Source organism: Scomber scombrus, chromosome 12 (genome assembly GCF_963691925.1).
Source record: "Scomber scombrus chromosome 12, fScoSco1.1, whole genome shotgun sequence".
NCBI lineage: Eukaryota > Metazoa > Chordata > Actinopteri > Scombriformes > Scombridae > Scomber > Scomber scombrus.
In genome coordinates this window covers 26740653-26764734 of record NC_084981.1, presented here as the reverse complement: position 1 = coordinate 26764734, position 24082 = coordinate 26740653, and the positions used below count along the sequence as shown (strand labels likewise).

General features: G+C 41.3%; 1 protein-coding gene across 1 annotated transcript in view; it reads right to left on the bottom strand.

Moving 5' to 3' along the window:
- Positions 1–22354, bottom strand: part of LOC133991875 (pro-neuregulin-3, membrane-bound isoform) — a 469463-nt gene extending 447109 nt beyond the window's left edge. Inside the window, exon 1 of the mRNA XM_062430470.1 lies at positions 21646–22354. Coding sequence (XP_062286454.1) covers positions 21646–22354 — 709 coding nt within the window. The remainder of the gene's footprint in view (positions 1–21645) is intronic.
- Positions 22355–24082: the final 1728 nt, after the last annotated feature.

The window sequence follows — 24082 nt, the reverse complement described above, 5'->3', positions numbered from 1 at the left end:
CTATAATACTACTATAATGTACTGTATATCCTTAAAGTCATATAAGCAGCATTTTATGTATACTTGTATCATTTTTCTTAATTCAAGTTTATTATATGCATGTTGTTTTTGTTCTGTGTGTTTATTTATTATTATTTATTAAGAAATAACTATGAAATATAAATGTTTATTCTTATTCTGTGTCTTGTAGCAATGCTGGCAATTTGCCGTCACATTGTATTTGGTTAATTACTGTGTGAAAACACTTCCTGTGTGAGAGACGTCTGCCAAATGACTGTGTAGGTAGATCCTGCCAATTCCGGCAAGCAGGTCACCTGAAGCTGCTCTCTAATTGGTTGCTTCAAATGTTCCACAGGATACAGCTCTCTGCACCCCCGGACACTTTTTATCGGTAGTCTACTGACACGCAGGTTTCCGATAGTGATGGGCAAAGCAGTTCTTTCAGTGTAATGAATCATTCATCCGTTCATTAAAAGGATTTGTTCCCCGAATCATCCGGTGCTTGATTAGACAGACACATGACCCAACATTCAGCTCGGCTCGCTAACTAGTGAACTGAGAACAGCTGTTTGTGAAGGATAAACCAGCGAGCTTCTTGTGTGCAGACTGTGCAATAATCATATCAAGTATAAAGTATATCACAACACTGCTAATTGTAGCCTGTAGTCTGTGCTCCTCTCTGAGCTGCTTGTAGCATCAACAAGTCTGATAAGAGACAACAGAGAGGCGACAACCCAAAGACTGACTCCTTCTCTGTGGCAGTAAACACAACACACGACCTGCCAAAAAACTAACTGCAACATTCAGAGCTTAACAAGATATTCAAGGCTGATGAGTGATGACGGTAGGCTAATAAACAGAGGGGCTATGACTATGCACTGGCAGGCCGCCACACACACACACAGCAGGGGCTACAGCTACGTACTGACACACCATCTCTCTCACACACACACACACACACACACACACACACACACACACACACACACACACACACACACACACACACACAGCAGGGGGTACAGCTACATATTGACACTCTTCCACACACACTGCAGAGGCTCTTGAAGCATTTGGGTCAGCCCTAGCAGCGCCGCACACACACTTTAAACGTTAGCCTATGCATGTATCATCTAGATAACGTTATGTCTGGATTGGTGTACCATGTCGTTGAATCATTGCAGCTACATGTTAGCAACCTGAATCAGCTGTGTATTTGCGGTGTTGAACAAACCCCACGTCTCCTGCAAAAGGAGCAACTTGAATTACTCATTTTGTGAGTGAGTGTATCGCAGCAGGTTTGATACCAAACTCTGCTGGTGTTAAGAGAACTCTGTGGGTTTTGGGTTAATGTGTGAGCTGATGTTGTCCAGATCATGGTGAAGGCTTTAACCCACCTGTTGACTTTGCCACAGGAGACCACAGTTTCTATACACACATGTCATGTCTCCAACCGAGTCTGGACAGTTGCTTTGTTCTTAAACGCACCATCTATCCACTAACCTTAACCCTGTGACCATGTCTAAAGCATTATATTGACCATTTTTACAACTTGCTATGTATGCAACTCTAACCACACCACATTTTTCAAATCTGGTGATCATTTTAATCCAAACCATGATCTTTACCTACACATAACCAAGTAGTTTTTGAGTCTAAACCTAACCAGACCATAACCACAGCATTGTCACACCAGAAAAAAACATTATTTATATGTATTTATCAGTGATTTGTAACAGTTTAAGACAGCACTGATAAATGATGATGTTGCATTTCTAATTACTACAGTTAAGCCCACTATCACTCTGGAGTCCCATAGATTCAACCTGTTGAACAGCAGTTAACCATTAAAGCAGTGCATTACTTGAAGCAGAGCACTAAAGCAGTGGTTGCATCAATTGTTTCGATCATGCCTCACTATAACATACACCAGTTGATCAGCTACTAGATCAATACCATCCAATCCTATGTGTAACACTGTGCTGCTCTATAGGCCTTATGAAGAGCAGGTGGATTTGTTAACTCACACTCAACAGTAATACTGCCTGTACTATGTACTTCTGAGATATACTGAGTGGTTGTCTGTCTATGCACCTTTAATCCCCCTCAGAATAATACACATTAGTAACAAAAACCCCAATTTTAAAATCAAAAGATGCATTAAACCAAAATTATGCCTGAGTAATGAGACAATAACTACCCAATTACCTAGCACATAATAGACCAGTTGAGGACTTCATACTCAATTTCACTTAAATGTTAAATGCTGAAATAAATAAACACCAAATGTTTATTTGGGGAAACTAGGACACTTTCTGCCACACCCTTTATTTTCAATTATCTATTATTACTCAGGGGGAATGCATGCTAAATATTGGTGTGCCCAAAATCTAATTGAAACAAAGGGCAAACTCCTTAATTTAAACCCCTGATGCACACCTGATGGTTAAAATGGGGTTACTCACCACGCAGAAGTCCCGTTTTTGACAGTCTCATATGAACTAAAAAGAGTGGCTCATTGCACCAAAATCCTCCAGAGGTGATAATTAAAGTATCTTCCTGCGTTGCCAGAGGTGCAACTGCAATCTGGTTTCCTCTGGTCCGCCGTGCAGCTGATGCTTGTCCACAAAAGTCCAAAATCAACAGGTAGCGCAGCTGTTAGCTTAGTCGAGAAGCGCATGAATACAAAACACTGCATTTAATTTAAATTAGCAGCGACTGCAACTCATAATCTAAAAACTATCTCTATCCAAGCATACTGACAGCGATATTAATCCGAAATACCGGTACAGATATACTCCTGGACAGGCGGGGATTTCCGGTCCTCTGCAATGAGGCCAACGTGGAAGTAATTTAAAACTGCATTCTATCAAAAGGCCACCAGGGGGCGACCGTTTTGGTGTCAAAAGGACTTCCGTCTCTATACAAGTCAATGGAGAATTCACCAACTTCTCACTTGATTTCTAACCTCAGTAAACGTTTTCAAAATGTGTTTATGGTCTCAATCGCTAGTTTAAAGCCTTCTTCAATGCAGTATGATGTTCATTTGGGACACCTGATTCACCTGCTGTCATTAACTTCCAGCCAATCAGAAGGCTAGTTAGGGAACATGACGTTGCCTCTTGACTGATTAATTATTTATGTTTTATATCGATTATGATTTTGTACTTTAAAGGATGTTTTGTTGATTTTACAAACTGATGATGACTTTTTTTTCCTGTGTAATATTATCATATTGCTGGCCAGGTTTTATGTAAGGTTTTTAAAACTAAATCCTCTTTTTGTATATTTAAAAAAGAAACTCGTGCTCTAAATCTAATATATACATATATCATAATAATTCTTAAGTGTATATGTAGGCCTGTTACCATTTTCATTTTATATTTATCTGTTAGTTTTGGCATTGTATATTTGTTTGTTTGATGTTCTTTAATTTCTGTTTCATTACACCATTTATGCTGTAATTTGTATGTGATATTAAAGTTGAATTAAACAAAATTATATTTTTTAAAAACTGCTTATGCTGCATTCACTGTCATCAGTAAATCACACTACTCCCCATGTAAACAGTTACAGACATTCAAAAACTACATTACATTTTATGAAGCCTTTCGCATAGAAATAGTGAAAATAGCCTTGGGTTGTGAAGAAAATAAACCAGTGGGTTACATATTCATACAGCCTTATAACCTGAAGGACAACACACACCTGCCAACAAGTTTTATGTCTGTATCAAACACACCACACAGAGAGACAAAGCAGTCAAGGTTTGGTTGACAGGATGTGACAGTGTGAGGAGTAATTGTGGTAAATCTGCAGTTTTTCTCTATTGACTCACATCAACCAGCATCATCCCATAATGACGTGAACCACAACACTACCAGTGTGGGAATTACAGTACATTATACATTATGCAGTGTATAATTTACTTCCACTAGAACATTTAGTGTCAATTGAAGTCATACATAGTGAAGCAGGAAGAAAGAGTGATGATATGGGCAGATGGATGATGTAGCAGATGATGATTAATTAATGCTTTTTTAATATATATTAACCAACCAACCAATCAAAAGATCTGTACTGCATTTGCCTTGCACAGAGTAAGAGTGAGTAGCAGAGTTTTAGTGCAGGTTAGCTGAACTGAAAACTCCAAATTACCTATAATTGTAAATGTGAGATTGCATGGTGAGCTTCCTAGAGTTTGCCTTGCTCTCTCACCTGGTGCATGCTGGGATATAAAACAACCCCCTACAACAAGATAAGTGGATCTAGAAAACGGGTAGATTGATATGCTTTTTTTTCTCATCCTGCTTGCCTCTCTGCTGCCACTGTTTCTTTTTATTAACACTTTATTGCACCCCCTGTCTCTCTCTCTCTTTCTCTCTCCAGCGCTGTCACACGGCATCTTACACAGTCCTTCGTCTTCATTTACTTGACGGATAAGGAAATGCATACCTACGTGTTTGTGTTGCACATGCAAATAGGATTGTGCTGAAAATGGCAAAACCATTTCTAACCATTTAACAAGCTGACTGCTCAATAATGGCTGAATATGTGAGGAAAACCTGGACACTACTACCCAATGTGCTCACTACCAGCCTTGTGTTTGCTATAGCTGCAGATATGTGCTGCCAACAAAAAACTGTCTATGCATAGCACGAATGTTTAATGTACCTGCTAACCACAGCTGTGTCTCTGGCATTCAGAAACCATAGATACAATTAAGCAAAGCACACAAAATATGGTCCACTTTGTTGCTTTTTTTTGTATATTTGTGTCTTTCTTAGTCTAAAACATGTACAAATCTACCTGCATGATAACAGCAGTCAATAATAATGTGTTAAACATTGGCAGCTGGTAGATAGCCATCATGTGGAAGAGTAGTTTGTGATATTTTGCATCCGGTTTCTGAGCTTTGTGGGTTGTTTCCTTTTTTTCCTTTTTTCCTTTTTTTTTTTTTAGCTGGTATGAGTGACCATCTGGTATTACACACAAAAGCCCCGATGTGACAGCACTTGTTTCTACAGGGTAGGTTGAGTAATTTCTGTGTCACAGATGCACCCAGTGATATTAATCCTGTCTGATTCAGCCATGTCTGGCATTCACACACCAGCTCTGTGCAAGTACATTTTTGACTGCTATCAGATAAAACACGACCTTATTATTATCTTAGAGTGACTCGGCAAACTAGTCCAGCAGTCTGTTAGATGTTATGGATGTTAAGACCACTATTGCTCACAGCTGGAAGAAAAGAGCAAGTAAAAAACTATAGTGGAAACAGAGCAAACAGATTGATTTGAGGCTCTAAAAAGTTTCATACAGTAAATCAAGTGGAAATGTACCTTCAGTTTTAACACCAATCCACAACTTTATAATATTACTATGATTATCCAGAAATCACTGTGATATACAATATTTTAGAACCTAACTCATGTATAGCCCTTTGAAAAAAGTCATAAAACAGGCCCAAGATGTCTCGATGTAGAGGTAAAATACTGCAGGCTATTCTGTTACATTGTCAAACTTAAGTGAGACGTGCTAACTAGCTAGTTATTGTGGCAAGCAGCGGATATTAAACTCATATCCCATATAAATAGACGTGCCACCGCTGCAGCTAGCAATTTAGTTGCTAACGAGCGAACCATATTGTATCAGACTGTGCTCGCCACCTTGCAAACAGCTGACACTGCTAACCCCCTGAGCCCATTTCTATAAACAGCATCAGAACCTCGCCATCCATCACTCGCCACCAAATCAACTCCAGCTGGGTGTAATGTAAATGTAAATGAACTGAGTTTGCTGAGAGGAGAAGATGGAGGGAGAATGAAGAAAGAGAGAGAGAGAGAAAGAGAGCTCAGTGTTGCTAGATGGATGAGAAGCTGGTTTCTCCTTTTTTTTCCTCCCTCTTGCCCACTGGATGGATTTCTTCCAGACAATTCTCCTCCTGCCTCCTCGGTGCATTTCTTCCTATTATTCCAGTTTTGCTTCCACTCTCCTCCATTTTTTTTCTTGTCTCTGTTCATTTCCTTTTCACTTATTGCTCTTGCTCAATCCCTTACTCTTTCCTTTATTCCGCTACATGTACTCCTGCATATTATCATAGGATGGTTACACTCTTCTTTCCTTAGTCCCACAGCCTGGAGAGAGAAAGTACGGGAGGCCACCTGTCATCAGTAGATCTGCGTCTCTTTCAGAAACACACACGGACAGACAACCCACCAGTTCACCTGGCTCTTCACTGAAAGTCTCCCAGACAGCTGTCAGGAGTATCCAGAGGGCAGAGAGCAAACACAAGACATAGACTAAGAAAGAATGAGCAGAGAGTGATGAATACCATTTGTGTTGACATGATTATTTGATTGACAGAACACTAATCAACATGATTTTTGATAATTCTTCTGGTTAATGATCACAGAAAGATGCCAGATTGCTGGTTCCAGATTCACAAATGCGATAATTTGCTGCTTCATCGTGTTTTATATCACTGTTGGAGCTGTTGGTCAGACAACCAGACTCTTGGGTCTTATGAAGGGCTTTATGCTGTGTTGTATGACATTTTATAGACAATTAATTGGTCAATTCAAAACATTATTGACAGACAATTCAATAATAGAAAAAAACAGTTACTTCCATCACAAAGACAGGACAGGAGAACAGAGAGAAAAACATTGCCAGAGACAGTGGTAGGGGTGAAAAATGCTGACATGACCGCGATACTGAGCTCTCTTACCGGCCCTGTGATACTGACTAGCCAAATAAACACACACACACACACACACACACACACACACACACACACACACACACATGCTCTGTGTCAGGCCTACAAAAGAGAAATGATGTAACCATCTGCCCCAAGGACAGAGCTGAGAGCGCCAACATCTAGCATATGACACCAAGCTCTACCAGTTTTTGTGTGTGTGATTGAGGTTAGTTTTCAATCAAGGTGAAAGTGACCTTGTGGAGAGCTTCCTCTACCCTCAGGAAACCTCCTGTGTGTGGTATGAGAATAAGTAATGTGCAGTCACCGGTAACCGCTCAAATTTCCTGGAAAATACCCGCCCTACATCTTTAGACTCACATTATTGAGGCGTCCAGTTGCTGCTACTTAGCATAATAAAGGACAGCATCATTTGTCGAATCACTGTGATATAAATAATGATGTTTTATGATGATGTGAGAATGCTGTGGTTAACATCTGGTTGTGTTTAGGCACAAATACCACTTCATTAGGGTTAAGGAGAGATCATGGTATGTTGCTACTTACTTAAATTTAGGCTACATTAGTCATCATGGCAACAGTAAACACCACAACAATCGTAGTTATGGTTTTGAAAAAAGTGTCCTAAACAGAAAAACTGTGGTTTCCTGCAGCAAAGTCCACTGAGATCAATTTTTGCAAGTTAAATCTAATTGCACCAGCACTCTGGGTCATAATCACTACGGCCACTAGATGGCGTCTGTCACTGTAACGTAACCATAGGTCGCTTTTGTCGACTGACGTTAAGACCTACTGTGTGGTTTTACTTGGGAGGACAGGCTCTAAGATAGAGTACAATGGCAGCATCCCCAAAATAAACAAAAAAACATGACACACAACATAATTTCTCACTGAGCTTAACCCCACTAAATCTCCCCTAACTGTAATGTTTCCAAAATAAAAACATCCGCGACTGACACTAAAGTTGCTGTCTCGACTGTCTCCTCTGTGCTTCTTTGTTCTATTTCTTCCAGCGCTGTCAGCTCCAAGGCCTCCACCAGAAAAGAGCCAGCTCCATGCAGCCTCCCAGAGAGAAGCTGGCAACAATCTTTGAAGCTAAAAATAACCGCAGCAAAAATGCAGTGAGCTTGGGATAATCAGAACCCACGCCCATATGCAGGCCCGCTCGCTCACAGGGCCGCCTGCTAAACTGCTGAGTGGCAAAAGACCAGGATACAATCACATTGAGATCAATAGCTCGTACATGGCAGAGGATGGCTGAGGTGGCTCGTATACCGTGCATGAAAAATGTGCGACCGGACGCAGACACACCCACAAACAAAGAATCGTTATCTATAACTAAGCGAGAAGGAGGATCTCTTGTTGGTACCGATGTCAAAATTAATGGCCAGGAAACCAGATTTATTACATCAGCTCGAGGCACTCTTCTGTCAGGCTGTCATATTTTAAAAGATCATTTACACAAACAGTAGTGTTAAAACACCTGCAGGGTCAGTGACAGAAGATTCCCAATATATAACGATCCAGTTTATGTAGTTTCTGTCCACCATTACTGCATTCTGTAATCAGTTTTTTACTGGATGTGATGAGGGAGATAAAAGCCAGTTCATGTGTGCATTTCATATAAAGATGACATTGTTGATGCTCTTCTTTAGTGTTTTTATATTAAAACAATGTGACACAGTGAATCCTCTCAGTGTGCCCCCTAGTGGTCAACATCAATATAATGTTAACCTTCCTGTCGTCCGTCTGTTTTGACTGTTCCTTCTTTCCTTCTTTCCTCCCTTCTTCTTTTCCTTTCTCCCTCCTTTTCTTCATTCCTTCCTTCCCTCCCTCCCTCCTGCCCTTCCTCCTGCCCTTCCTTCTTCCTCCCTCCTTTCTTTCCTTCTTCCTCCCTCCCTTCCTTCCTCCCTCCTTCCCTTCCTCCCTCCTCCCTTCCTTCCTTCCGTCTGTCCTTCCTCCCTCCCTCCTTCTCTCTTTTCTCCCTTCCTTCTTTCCTTCCTCCATCCCCCTTTCTTCCTTCCTTCTGTCCTCCCTCCCTCCTTCCTCTTTCCCTTCTTCTCCTCCTTCTCTCTTTCCTTCCTTCCTTCCTTCCTCATTTCCTTCCTTCCTTCCTTGCTCCTTTCTTTCTTTCCTTCCCTCCTTCCTCCCTCCTTCCTTCTTTCCTTCCCTCCTTCCTTCCTTCCCTCCTCCCTTCCTCCCTTCTTTCCTCTTTCCTTCTTTCCTTCCTTCCTCCCTACCTCCTTTCCTTCCTTCCCTCCTTTTCTTCCTTCCTTCCCTCCTTTTCGTCCTTCCTTCCTTCCCTCCTTCCTTTCCTTCCTTCTTCCTTCCTTCCTTCGTTCCTCCCTCCTTTCCTCCTTAACAGGAGGGTTAAACAGACCACCAACCATGAATGATCACAATAATTATAATTGAAGTACATTACCTGTACTGCACTGTATCAAAAATATCCTTTTACCCTTTTGTAAAGCCCTTTGTAACCTTTGAAAGGTGCTATATAAATATAATTACACTTATTTACCTACTTACTAGCAACCACTTCCATTGAGTCTGGTTATCAGCAGCAGGAGTACCGATAAAATGAATCAGACAAGCTGACCTTGAGAAACGGGCAGTGAGAGAGAGAGAGAGAGAGAGAGAGAGAGAGAGAGAGAGAGAGAGAGAGAGAGAGAGAGAGAGAGAGAGAGAGAGAGAGAGAGAAGGTTGAGACGAAAAATTCCATCATACAGCTCAGCCGATGGGAGAAATCATATCGGACTGGTTCAGGCCTGAATTATCGGACCCCCTGCTAGCTCTGTTTACATTGAGGTTAAATAATCAGTCCAAGCATTTTATCTTTACTGAAGTAGTGGTTTACAGCCAGGTGCCAGCACCATAATGAGCAGAAGGTAGAGGGGGGGCTTTTCTTCAGACCAATGCATCACTGGAGAATATTTAATGCTTGGAGCATGAAATTAGGAGAGCTACTTGGTTTATAAGACCTGCAAGATGAAGTCTAAATATATTTTGCATTGTTTACGAATTTACGATTTTTGATTAAACAAGGGTGGTAAATGAGACAGAAACTGTGACACATATGGTAAATTCAGCATTTAAAAATGACATACTGACATATTTTGTTTAATGGAATATTCATGTTTTCATCATATTGGCCCAATAAATCCATCAAAATATAGCATATCCATCTAAAATGCATATGAGTCGTGAGTGTTTCCGAGAGTGTTAGACAACTAAAACTACCTCTTTAAGATTAGGGGAGGATTGCAATTGTGGTTTCAAGGAGTGTCTGACTGCTCAAATGGGGGAGGCTGAGATGGGAAGGCTAGTGTAAGGTACTGGTGAAACAATGAAATACAATCCAGGAAGTCCAGTCGGAGCTGCAGACTAATGCATTACAGCTTATCAAATGCTGCAAAGTGGTTTGAAATACTCACACACAGAACTGAAGTTATCACATCAGCAACTGTTTCGTCTTTCGTTGCGGTGATCATGAACATAAACAGCAAAAACACAGCATATATGTTACAAAGTAATCCACTAGAAATGTGCGCTTGCATGCATGTGATCGGTTAAAGCAGCACCACGCTCCGAGCCCTCTGCACCCCCTGCTGCTTCAATGCACTGCCCCCATTGAAACGAATGAGAGGGCTGCATTTCAAGACTTTCTTTAACAAAGTGATGCTGCTTCTGGCATTTCTACAGAGAGCCGACAGTCCTTATCTACATTACAGCAAGAAATTGCCTGTTAGAAAAGCTTGAATATTGCTAATTTTAAAATTTGAAGAGTTAATAAGGTTATTATTTTCCTGGTGCATTCACAGGTCAGCTGGGTAGTTGGAGTTTCCTGCCCCCCCACTTTTCACAGCCCACACTACTCCTCTTAAGTTACTACAAAGTGGAAGGCTGCAACACTCGCTGTTAGCTATGGTTGAACTCAGAGCAGTCTGATATTTCTTTGCTTACCAGCGTTAAATGGTTCGCAGCTGTAGGCCAGCTGACAGATTTAATAAGAGTGCCAAGGTGGGCTGTGGGAGAAGGGGTTTAGATTATTGCCTCCTTGGAAACCTCTCTTATTTAATAACTCACACAAATCAATATACAGTGCTTATATGCTCTCTGATGCATTGTAAAGAATTCTGAAACAAACAGGATCATGTTTTATGAAATCTTTTTGAGTAAATATGAGTAAATAATACTGTCTGCAGAATCCCTCTCAAAAATCAAGGACCCACCTCTTCCAAGAGCTCTCTCTCTCTCTCTCTCTCTCTCTCTTTCTCTCTCTCTATTCATGCCATTTGCAATGCACTTACATGTTACTCAATGGACCTTCAGCCTTGATTTACTCCGGCATGGATTGCACCTCATTTGTATTGCATTTCGGAGAAAAGCGTCTGTCAAAAGTAAATAAATAAATAAATAAACAACAGTAAAATGTAAATGTTGCTGCTGCTCACCGACAATTATTGGCCTAGTTAGAATAACCTGAGTGTCAAGAAAACGTTCAAGCCTAAATTAAACATAATGAATGAACACATGGTGATGATTAAAAGCTACCAAAGTGAAGAAATTGAACTTAATAAGGGTTAGGACAAGGTTTATGTCAGGATGGGATAACAAAATAGTGGTCAAATCAGGTGAGTGTCTCTGTCTCCCATCAGCAGCCAGATGCAAACATAGAGAATGAGGATTTTGGAGCAGGTAACTAGCAGGTAGCACCTTCCTCTAGAGAGCCGGTGCAGGGCAGGCGAATCCCCAAAAAAGAATTAACTTCTCTTACATCTAGTCAGCCTCTACCTTCCCCGCCACTGGCTCTAATAAAATAGAGCAACCCTCATCTAATCAAGGCAGTTTAAACCTGAATTCATTATTAAAAGCTCCTCTGAAGTTAGCAGCAGCATTTAACCACTTTGTACTTCATCATCATCTGGACTCGACTGATAGACGCGCCGGTGAAAGGAGAAGGGAGAGCAGGAGAGGGGAGGTGAGAAAAGAGAGGCAGATGGAGGATTTCAACCTTGGCAGTCTGATGGTGAAATTGTCTAAAAAAATATACTACCTTTTAACTTTCTTTTCCTCTCCAGCGAAAAACAATCTTAGCCAGCATGGGGAATGAAGGCACCCTGAACACCTTCATTCTCTGACAAAGTATGCATGTACAGGGAATTGCCCAGCTTGGGATAATACGTCAAAGGGGCCATCTTTAATTATTTACACTTTCCTCTACATATTGAACATGTTTCTCTTTCTCACCATTAATATTTCATCACTCTTCCTCCCTGCAAGACATTTCATCAGAATTAATCAAAGTGACGTTAAGCTTTGCTCGCACGGAATCTCCAGCAAATTAAAACTGTAATCGGTATGCCATGACAGGTTTTTGATGCATTCGGTTAGCGGTCAGGCACTCGGGTCTCCAGAGCTGCTTCACAGATACACTGACTGATGTGTATTGTAAATTACCTATAGCCTTGATCTTTCAGATACATGCATTTTCATTAGAAGTTATCTCAGCAATGAAATGAAATTGGACATGGGGAAAGCGTGACCATTCATCAGCAAGATGCATGGCCCCCCAAAAAAATACATGCTAGCTTCCCAAATATTTAGATAACAACAAGTCTACAAGATTGGTTTCATGATTTCTTACAGAATTTTAGAAACAGCCGGACAAGACAAGTAAACTAAATTTAGAAAGAAAGAAAGAAGGAAACTAGATTTTAACCGTCACATACTGTTCATATTCTAACCCGTCACAGAATTTCCTCACAATTAGTCTCAATAACAAACTTCTGAACCACAAATCATTCATAAATACCTCATCAGTCACAGATAAATGTGAAATAAATCCTTAATTAAGCTTTCAGAGAGCAGAAAGAGTTATTTTTTTTAGTTCTTATGAGGAAAAAACTATATAAATAACATATATAATGGTCCAATGTTTCATAAGACAGGAGAAGCTATTTCAACAAATGATATTAAATGTGAAGAATGAATATTTTTGACATTTTGGATGAATATGTGTTGAATATATTTCCTTCTTTGTATGTTAAGTTCATCAAATTTCAGGCTAAAAGGGGAAAAAAAGGTATTTTTCACTGATCTGAGATGTAAAAATGGCCCTGAACAGTATGTAAGGGTTGATACAAAGCAATACCTCAACACATCATCCTTTTTTTTGTCAGTAATTCAAAACCTTAACAAATATAAAATCAGTTACTCAGACTGACTTTTAGACTGCAGGCTATCTGCTCATTGATTACAAAGGCAAATCATCTCAAGTCTTTTTCCTCTTGCTTTCAGCCAAGAAAGTGAAACTCTTCTGGGAACAACATGAATGATTTTACTGTTGGCAGGGTTTTATCTTCATTTTAAGCAACATTTTTAAAGATTTAAAGGCTACTTGTAAGACTAAAGGTAAGACAAGATGGACATTTGAAGTGATTCAGGTCAACAGAGTCTTGCATTCGTTCAGGACGCTGCTTAAATATGAATTAAATAATAATGAAATTATCTCTCAGCCATTCTACAGATACAGATGAGTGGTATAAATTCAGATGTCTTGAGAAAATATGGCTCATTTTAAAAAGAGCACAACACAATATTCATACAGCACATATCAAGTGTCAAAGTCTGAATCTGTCATATTACGTTTCAATCACCATTTCTCAAGTGGGTTGCATGTCCTGTCCTCAAAACCTCTTTCAGCTGGAAAGAAGCAATCAGGCTTAAAAGATGGTGCTGAATTCAGACCTCATTTATACAAGAGGTCACAGCAGGGTGACACCCACACGGTGCATATAGAAACACACTTATATATATATGTATGCTGGTGTGGACAGGAGAGCATATGTAAGCATGTTCAATGCATAGGAAACCCCATAGGCAAGGTAAGGCAAGGTAGCACATTTCATACAATGGGACATTTCAAATGGCTGTGCAGGGTAATAAAATGCACTTTAACCCTCCTGTTGTCCTCGAGTCAAGGAAGGAAGGGAGGAAGAAGGAAGGAAAGGAGGGAAGAAGGAAGGGAGAAAAGGAAAAAAGGAAGGAAAGGAGGGAAGGAAGGAAGGAAGGAAGGAAAGGAGGGAGGAAATAAGGAAGGAAGGAAGGCATGAGGGGGGAGGAAAGAAGGAAGGGAGGAAGGAATGAAAGGAGGGAGGAAGGAAGAAAAGGAGGAAAGGAAGGAAGGAAGGAAGGAAGGAAGGAAGGAAGGAAGGAAAGGAGGAAATAAGGAAGGAAGGAAGGTATGAGTGAGGGAAGGAAAGGAGGGAGGGAAGGAAGGGAGGAAAGAGAGAGGAAGGAAAGAAAGAGAGAAGGAGGGAAGGAAGGAAGGAAGGAAGAAAGAGAGAAGGAGGGAACGAGGAAGGACAGAAGGAAGGAAGGAAGGAAGGAAGGAAGGAAGGAAGGAAGGAAGGAAGGAAGGAAGGAAGGAAGGAAGGAAGGAAGGAAGGAAGGAAGGAAGGAAGGAAGGAAGGAAGGAAGGAACAGTCAAAACAGACGGGGTCCATTTCACCCAGGAAGATGACACAAAGATTAAAAAAATACAATTAAAAACTGAAAATGTACAAACTACAGAAACAAAACTTAAAATACACACGTAAACTAGTGTTTAGTTCAAATCAAATGAAACAAACAACAAATACTCTCACTTTTAGATGCTTTTATGGTTCCTCCTTCCTGATTTGACTGTTTATCTGATATTTACACCAGATTCTCCTCACAGTCAAAAAACCTCACGATCCACAGATGGATGAGGGTCACACTAGGTAAACTCTGCCCCCTCCCTCACATGTCATGTTCACTCATGTACAAGTAAATAATTCCCAGAAAATAAATGCCAGTGCCAATGAAAACACATACATACTACCTTTTTTTTTTTTTTTTTTAGCCATTATGAAGTAGAGTAGGCAGTGCAAAATAGGAAAGGCTTCAGCTTTGACTTAAAACTGGTCAAAATCAGGGCTTATCGAATGTTATCTAAGAGCTTATTCCAGGTCTTTGTTGCATGATAACAAAACACTACTTCACTGTATTTTGTTCTGACTCTTGGGACAGCTATAGTAGACCAGCCCCAGGTGTCCTGAGGGTCCTAAAAGGTTCATATGTTACAAGCGTGTCAGAGATGTATTTGGGCCCAGAGCCACAGAGTGATTTGTAGACAAGCAGCAAGACTTTGAAATCAATTCTCTGAGTGACTTGCAGGCAGGGTAAGGATTTTAGAACTGGTGTAATGCGGTCGTATTTCCTAGTTTTCGTCAGGACCATGGCAGCGTTCTGGATAAACTTGCCAAAGAGGGTTTTTTTTAAAAAGCCTATTGTAGTTTTTTTTAGATGGTAGTAAGCTGACAAAGTTACTGATTCGATGGGGCTACTGGGATTTAAATCTGAGTCCAGGATTATGCCATGATTTCTGATTTGACCCTTTGTTGTGAGAAACAGAGAGTCGAAGTGCTGCTAGCAATACAAACATTACCAGCCTGTTGTGGCCATGAATTTCTACAATGCCACCGGGCCCCAAGCATCTTGAATCCATCAAAATCCACAATGGACTCATTATTCCAACACTGTCAGAACTATCTACATGAAATCTCTCTGTGCTCCAGGTGAGGATTTTTTACACTGCGAAGCTGAGAAAGGACTACATGAGACACTCCCTTTAACAACATGTGGTAAGACAGCTAAGTCTGGGGGCTCATAAGAAAAAACTTGTTACTAAGCAGCTCACAGAGAACTAATCCAAGTGTAAAGACTGTGAACTCTACAATCTGGTTTTAAAACCTAAAATCTCTCCCTGTGAGATGCTAAGGGCAACACAAATATTTACACTGATGCTCTTGATGTTGGCCAGCAGTGGTAAAAGCCAGAGTTAGATTTTGGTTAATTTAGGGGGAATTTGCTCTTCAGTAGAACACATAGAGAGGCAACAACTGATTATTAATGGGGCTAAATTAGAATAATCTCTATCTGTGCTTATGCTTTCTTTGTGGAAATACATTTACTGTAGTTAAATCTATCCTAGAGGCCTATTTAGATGACATTTACATCTTTAAATCTTTAAAGATATAGGGGACTATGTTAGAGTAGGTGATTGTAACCCCGCTCAGGGACACTTACAACCCCCCAAAAATCATAGCTTTCTGTCTCAGGATGTGCATGACTGTGACTGTGACTGTGGTCATGTTTGAAAGTTGTCAGGCAGGCGGGTCTAAAGGAGCGTTTTGGGATCAGGAGTGTTCACATAATGCCATCCAAAACCTGACAGATCATGCCATATGATATATATATAATATAGTCTTACTAGTGTTTCCACTGGGGCCTCATGAGGTGTACTAAATGTTGAATTTTTCCATCCAATTGTGACAAACCACAGTGGATAAAACCACAGCTAGTCATGCACAGTATTTATTTTATTGCCATGCCCAATGCTTATTTTTGTCTCCAGTCCCTCACATCTGTTGGATCAAGTATTTAAGAACAGATTATGATTTATTACAGAGTTTGAACCCATCTTTAGTCTTTTATGCTTTATTTTTATTGGACACATCTAAATGTATCTGATCAATGTAGAACCGCTATAGCAGGAATCTTTATATTGTACTTTTTCTGATTTTTAGCTCTGTATGATTTTCATTATCTATTTAATCCTTAGCAAAGTTCGGTGAAAGTGCACGGCTCAGCATGAGATGTCAAAAACATTCAGAAGAAATACAGCCTCCCAGCACTATAGCGTTGTCACAGAAAGCAGCAATAAGCATCCCTTTATTGTGTGTGATTGTCACGTCAGTGTTGTTAATAGAAGCATAAACCATGTCCCCGAGCCTTGACAGACTACCCTTCAGGGATCCTGAAACAAAACTAAGAGAAAATGCTCTTTTAAGCATGTCACTTTAGCATCATTTAACGAAAAACATCCTGCCACAGAGCATCTATCAAAACAATCCTTCACCAGTCAGGCTGCCTGTAAGACCAAGAGGAGTGTGTGTGACTGATAGGTCGGCTGATGTAATTCCGCTGCTTCCACAGCCATGGTGATGGGCTGTTAATCTGGATTTAGGTTTCAGGGCCACTGCCTGACTGAAACCTCGTGGCTCAGCATGGAGACCTCTGACTGCACCAGAACATCTTCTGGGGCTTGAACCTGACAGTCATCTAATAATGTACAGTTTTAAAAAAACTCAGCAGACCGTCTCAGTTTCTTTAATTTTCTTTCCTCTTGTATTATTGAGGACAAAAAATACAGCAAATACAGACCCAGTGCCTACCATAGACTGTATATAAGAAATGGACGTAACATCCGTGACGTCTCCCATTGGTTTGTGGACTGCTGCTCGGAGGCCAATAGTATCAGATCTGAGCAGCGCCATCTTGAAAATTTCCGGTGCATGCTGGGTAAAATAAAAACACGGATTCTACTTATATGGGCATCAGGAGGAGCAAAAGGCGCCCTCCTGAACCTGTGAACCAATCAACCTGTCAATCACGACGTAGCCACGCCCTAATGCATACCCTGCTTTATCGTCAAATATAAAATCAGGGAGGCCAACATTTCACAAATGAACATCATACTGCATTGAAGAAGGCTTTAAACTAGCGATTGAGACCATAAACACATTTTGAAAACGTTTACTGAGGTTAGAAATCAAGTGAGAAGTTGGTGAATTCTCCATTGACTTGTATAGAGACGGAAGTCCTTTTGACACCAAAACGGTCGCCCCCTGGTGGCCTTTTGATAGAATGCAGTTTTAAGTTACTTCCGCGTTGGCATCATTTCAGAGGACCAGAACCTGTCTTAGGCTGTCTTACTCATGACTACATTGAGTCATCAACTCTTATTTTTACCAAAATGTATAATCCCATTTTTGTTATTTCTCAACATGTTGTTTTTCCACACTATTTTAATTTTAGATCGTATTTAGGGTGACTTTAACAAATCTGCCATGGGATTACGAATAAAAAAACAGATTTGTGGCTATATGTGACACTTTTAAAAACAATGTTTCTTAATGTGCAAAGTCTCTGTTAAAGAAAACAACAACCAAAAATAAAAATAGATGCACATTGCATGCACAAAAACAGCATAAACAGGGCAGGGTGGGGAGCCATTTTTGTTTAACTCACAAAAAAGTTACCTCACAGCACAAAAATAAAAATAGCTGATGCAGCAATTTAAATAAACCAAGCCGGCTGAAAATATAACCACCTAGAAATGACAGAAATATTCCCAGTACTCTATTTCTATTTCTAATTCTCTTTAGCTTTCCATGAAGCAGAAAGCATTACTGATCATAACTTGTAATCTTAAGAGGGGTGAAGAATAAGGGCACGGATCGGATTTCCAGCTCGCTTAATCCAAGTGACATTATCGCTGAGGCAACACCTGACATTTTGCCCTGCAGTGCAGAGGTCACTTGGCTCCTGGTTTCTGTAATAGTATCATCTCTCCCAGGTCATTGCTGCCTGATTCTGCAGCTTCTAGCACCGGGATTGCTTCAGATTTTGAGTCAGTCCAACAGATTTAAACATGTCACTCATGCTCTCAAAGTGACTACAAGTAAAACATGTCTTACCTATCACATCTTTCCTGGTTGTCAAATCTTGACAACATAGAATTTCATCTAATAACACCAAAAGCAGCTGTGAATCGGGGTCCAGTATTCAAGGTTCCACGAGTAAAAAATGCCATTCATTGACTTGAAAGTACTTCAAAAGGTTGAATTGGGAAGAAACTCTTCTGGTTGAATCACAGATCAAAGGTGTGGGAAAAAAAACGTTAGAAAATATCAGCTTCCTTCAAAAAAAAAAAAAAAAAAAAAGAATAGTCCAAGTCTGTGCAAGCCGAGGAGTCTCAGTGAACCTTTTGGGCATCAGAGATCCAATCACCAAGCTTAAAATGATGCTCCATGTGGTGCTAATGATTGAGCTTTGTGGCGAACCAGATGATATATTGAGCTTCTACAGGTACGATTTGACTGCCTTCGTTTCCATATGCAACAGCTGCTCAAGGCTTATGGGTATTGTAGTATTTAAAGCCATTCGCTATACCTAATAGGATTTTAGGATTTCTAGGAAGTTGAAGTCATTAAAACTAATAGCCGTAACATAACCCTATAACATTGTTAAATTATCCAGGACTCACCTATGTCTCTCTACTAAGGAACATTTAGGACATTATTGAAAGAAAACTAAATACCGATGGAAGTAGCGGTTCCTCCCGTTTTGCAACTCTATCATCCAAAGCAAACCATTGATGACACCGTAGACCAGTGTGGGATATAATCAACGTCCATCTTAATTTTGTGACCCACAAAGACAGTGACAGCATCAATACGAGGAAACAGATGGCCGGCTATACTTAAATTAATAAAATTCTCTCTCGTTTCTGAGCACAAGCCAACGCAGGCAATTGAGTAATACCGCATAACACATTCACACATAATGGTGAGTTAATGTGAAAATGATGGTATTTTCAAATCAAAGCAGTATGTGGGTGGTAGAGGAGAGGGGATGGGAGAGTGAAGGGTTGTTTGTTTTTTGTTTTTTTTAAGGATTATCGAACGTGCCGGCTATTCTGTAGCGGCAGAACTTTCTCAGGCAAACTGCAGAAGGAGTGACATTTTCCCAAGGATATCTATCAACGAGGCTTAATGGTTTTCATGAGCACTTGCTGGAGAAATGGCATTCTTTTTTCTTTTAATGGTTAATTAATAAATGAATGGATAGTGATGAATGGCCCCTATTTTTCCTCCCGGTAATGAAAAGATACACACACACACACCCCCTCCCTCCATGTTTCTAATTATCAGAGGGAACAGTCCCTGGTCTCTGGTGTAATTTGGGGACGTTTTCATTATCATGGACACAAAAGAAGCAGCCGTACCTTTTCAGCCCAACAGACAGAAGCCACAGCAGCTGGAATGTGGTGATTTTATTTATCAATTATTTTATAGATGGTTGCCATCATGTAATTATTGATAATGTAATAAATGGTGGCCATCATGTAAATCACACATCACAACAGACTAAATGATGAAAGAATAGCAACAGTGCTTAAGCTCAAATGACATTACAGGACCATTTAGGTCAGTACAAATTAATTCATAGCATTCAACAATTGCATACATCATATCTAATGAGTCCAGACCTTGACATTAAGTACTATAATATCATGGCAATAAGAATGTAATTATAATGGTAAATTAACCTGCAAGAGATTAACAGTATAAGATGCTTGTGTTATCTGAATTTCATCAGCTGCTCTGCTGACTTCTCAGCTTTTTTCCACTGGAGACATAAGAAAGACCTGATACACACAGAGCACGAGGCCAGACTGTTAAAAATTAAAATATAACCAACTACCGTCAGTCTGTGTCGGCCCGAGTCGAGATCAGAGACATGAACACCACAAGCAGAAGGAAGTCCAGCACATAATGTGACACCATTTTGAGAGCAGAGAGATTTATCATGGAGGAAGCTGTGTCTAGGTGTGTGTGTGTGTGTGTGTGTGTGTCTGTGTCTGTGTGTGTGAGTGTGAGTGTGTGTGCGCCATTGATCGCTGCACGAAAATCCCCTGTAGCACCAATCAATAGCATGTGTGCATAGCATGCCTTGAGTCAAGGACAGAGATAGAAGATTCAGCATCAGCACAGAAGAATCAGCATCCATTAACAGATTATGAAGCATTTTCTTTTTTTCTTTTCTTTTTTCTCAAGCTGCATCAAATGATCAGTCTATCTGGGTCTCAGATTGCATTTTGGTGCCACAGCGTCATCATTAGAAGGGCTTGTAGGTTTGCATTAATTAATCAGCAGCTCCGCACAGCAACTTTGTCACTTGGAGGTTGCAGTAAGTAAACACCACCACTTAGTGTACATATGAGTGCATGCATGCACCTGTGACAAGTCTGAATTAAATCCTCTATTAAAATGACTTGACATAATAAAATGCATGAAGTGCAATTTGCAGCAGCATTTCAACCCAAGGATTCTTCACATAATTCACTTCATCACTCCAGTCTCACCTTGACTCGAGCCAGAAGTCAGTGTTGGTTTGGGACAATGTATCACTGCACCTCGCATACACTGGAAACAGCTCTCAAACACACATTTGATTTATGAATGCATGATGAATTATGGAGCAGCACTCCTTCACGTCTAAGTTATTTTCCTTCGTTTATCTTACTCTCCAACATCACAAAAATAATATGAACTTAATCATCAGACTTAAACATGCAATTATCTTTAACAAAACATCACAACATGTAACAATTTTGATGTTGATCATAAAGGAGCCAGCTGAAACAACTAACTGACAAGATTTGACAATCACATGACATTCCTTGATTTGATGGGATGCTGACGTCACCTTACTCGACAAAATCATCAAATTCAATGCAAACATTTTTTCTATTAAGACCAAGGCTGTAACTGAGTGTATGCACCACCATTTTAGACTCATTCTACGTTGGTGAAAAGAGAGTCACAGCACTGCTTACTACGCCTCCAGCACATGATGCACCAAGGTTAGGGTTTAACCATCCACAGAGAGACTGATTATCGACCCCTTTCAATAGTTCAGATGGCCTTACTGTCCCAATCAATGCTATTGATCACACTTCTGAAATTCACAGTGGGATGGCGGTACATGTCAATTTTACACCAAATGGTCTGGAAGAAAGAGTTAAACATCAGCATTGTAAGAAATAACTCAAAATGTCAGTTTTGATGATTAAGAAGCAACCGATCGACAAACATTTGATACACTTCAGCTCGTGAAAAGGCAACACACCTGTGGAATGTCATTCACAAGTTCGCCCATTAATCTGTTGAACCGAGCACACTCAGGACAAACCAGCTCAAAGTTTTCCAAGACCAACAATTGTATCCTTATCCATTGAGTTTCCAAGCCATAAAATAAAGGTGACTTACGTGTTTTGCGGTAGCTGTGCGTACGCGTGGTGAGCGTGGTGGAGACCGTCTCAGTTGTAGTATGCTCCGGGGTCCACATCTGTGTAGAGTCGTGGAGTACCGTTGGATTGGACGGAGAAGGGCTAGCTGTCGCCGCTCCAATTATGAAGGTGGTCCGTGGCGGCGCGGTGGTCGTAGTAAAACCTGAAGGTCCACGTCCGTTACGATTTACAGGATTCCGAGGGGTTACCTGGCTACCTGAGGCTCCACCAGTAGTGGTGGTAGTGGCAGATCGTGTTCTACCTTTCGCCACAGTTACGGTTCTAGGCGTGGGGTTCCCGCCATCAGCTGTAGGTGTAGTTGTGGTGGTGGTAGTATCGGGACTTTTGGGAATCCCGCTTGGCTTGGAGAGGAAGATAGGATCCTGGCCTATTCGATTAGCATCCACTAGGTCTGTTGGCACATAATCCCGTACTGTACCAACAACAATCCATTTCAGAAGCATCAGGCTCAATCCAAGACCAATGAAACCAATAAGTAAGGGGACCACACACAACCATGTCTGCTGGCGAGGCCAAAGTGCACAGCGAAGTGGACCCTGATCCTGGGCCTGGCCTTCGCCACGAGCCCCTGAAGCCCCTGGAGCCTCAGGTTCCTCCAGGATCACCGCCCCGGATACGGATGCACCAGAACACTCACTCATCCTTGCCTGCCGTCCTTTATGGCTCATTGAGGGTTAACCCTGTGATAGGCATCGGTACCACATGGCAGAAAGGTTCCCGACAATGCCGGACATTGAGAAGAGACAAAAGGGAAAGGTGAAGAGATGGACCCCACAAAATTGCACGCTCAACACGTACACAGATATGTAATCCAAGGATAGAGAGGAGGGGAGGGGTGCAGGAGATACATGCAGACACGCAATCACAAACACACAAGCACACACACACACTCAGGGACACCCAGTGAGAAATGGGAGAGCTGGCGTAGACGGATAATCGCCCGATTAGTCCGCGTTTAGTCCTGCCCAACTCTTGATGTCCAGCTGAAGCAACAGTGAACTTCAAGAACGTTCACAACAGGGAAAGCCAAAGGAGAGGAAGAAGTAGTGATGTCTCTAACGAGGAGAGAGAGGGACAAAGAGAGAGACGGAAGGGAGAGATGGTTGGGAAGGAACGGCTTCACATCGGTGCATGTGAGAAATGTGTGGAATCCGTGTCCGGATGCCACTGCAGCAAAAAAAATCCACAGCTATTCCTACTTAACACGCGTGTATGTCCTTTCCATGTACAATCCACGATGGGGTGGTATTATCTTTCTGGGGAGTGAAACTTGCTGGGTGGGTCTTGTTGCTTCCCCACCCTGTGCAGGACCAAAAAAATAAAAAAAAGTGTTTCCCGATGCAGCCCCAACAGCTTTAGCAGAGTCAGCGTCCCTCAGCTCCCAAAATCCATCTCTTTTGTAACTGAAACAGAGCGAGAGAAAAGAGATCTGTCGTTTATGTGTCTGTCGAACACTCTCCTGGGATTATCCGCTATCTTTGTCGACCATTGCCTTTCAACCAGCCTCTCCTCTTTTTTTGAGGACTTCTGATATATCACTCTTTGGATTGAAACCTACTTTGCTTCCTTTATGTGTGCTCTAAATTCCAGTGAAGCAAAAAATAAAGCAGTAGAATCCAATTAATTTTCCGGACCCTGTCAAAAAGCAACACTTCAAATGAGAACAGAGAGAGGGAGAAGGGGGTGGGTGGGTGGGAGGGGGGGTAAAAAAGAGAATGAGGGGTGTTGTCGCGCAGTGGTATCACAGGGCGGATAAATCTGCAACTGCGACGCGTGATCCTTCTCCTTCTCCAGCCGGCTGTGGATCAGATTTCCCCAAGCTGTCCGCTCAGCGCCCTGCTGTCTCAGTATACTGTCCGTTAATACTGCAGCAAGCACTCATAAAGCCTCTTCTCATCTATTTGCAGGGGACATTCCGCCACAGAGGGATAAAATGAGAGAGGAAAAGCAAGAGAATGAGGGAGTGGATGAATATGACTGAAACAGAAAGCAGAAAGCAAGAGATAAGAGAAAAAAAACAAACAGGAGGTTGCAAATGTTTAAAAATATCCAACTGATTCTGTCTTCTCTCTTTCTGAGTGGTGTTTTTTCCTCGGTCTCTGAAAGCCTCTGCTCTTTCGAGTCAGCCTGTGATTTGTTGGTCGGGTTGCTGGGATCCTTTGCTCGTCCTTTCCTCCAGGATGCTTTCTTGGAGATGATTAGAAATGAGCGCCCCGCGCTGGGATGTGAACTTGCAACCGCAGCAGAAGAGGCTCCCTCACCCCCTGTGGGGTTAGCAACATCCGACGATGCAGCTGTCTTTACCTGTGGTGATTGTGATGCAGACGCACATACAGCTGCCTCCCTGTGCTGCCGCCGCTAAGAGACAGAGAACGAATGAGAGGGGGGAAAAAAAC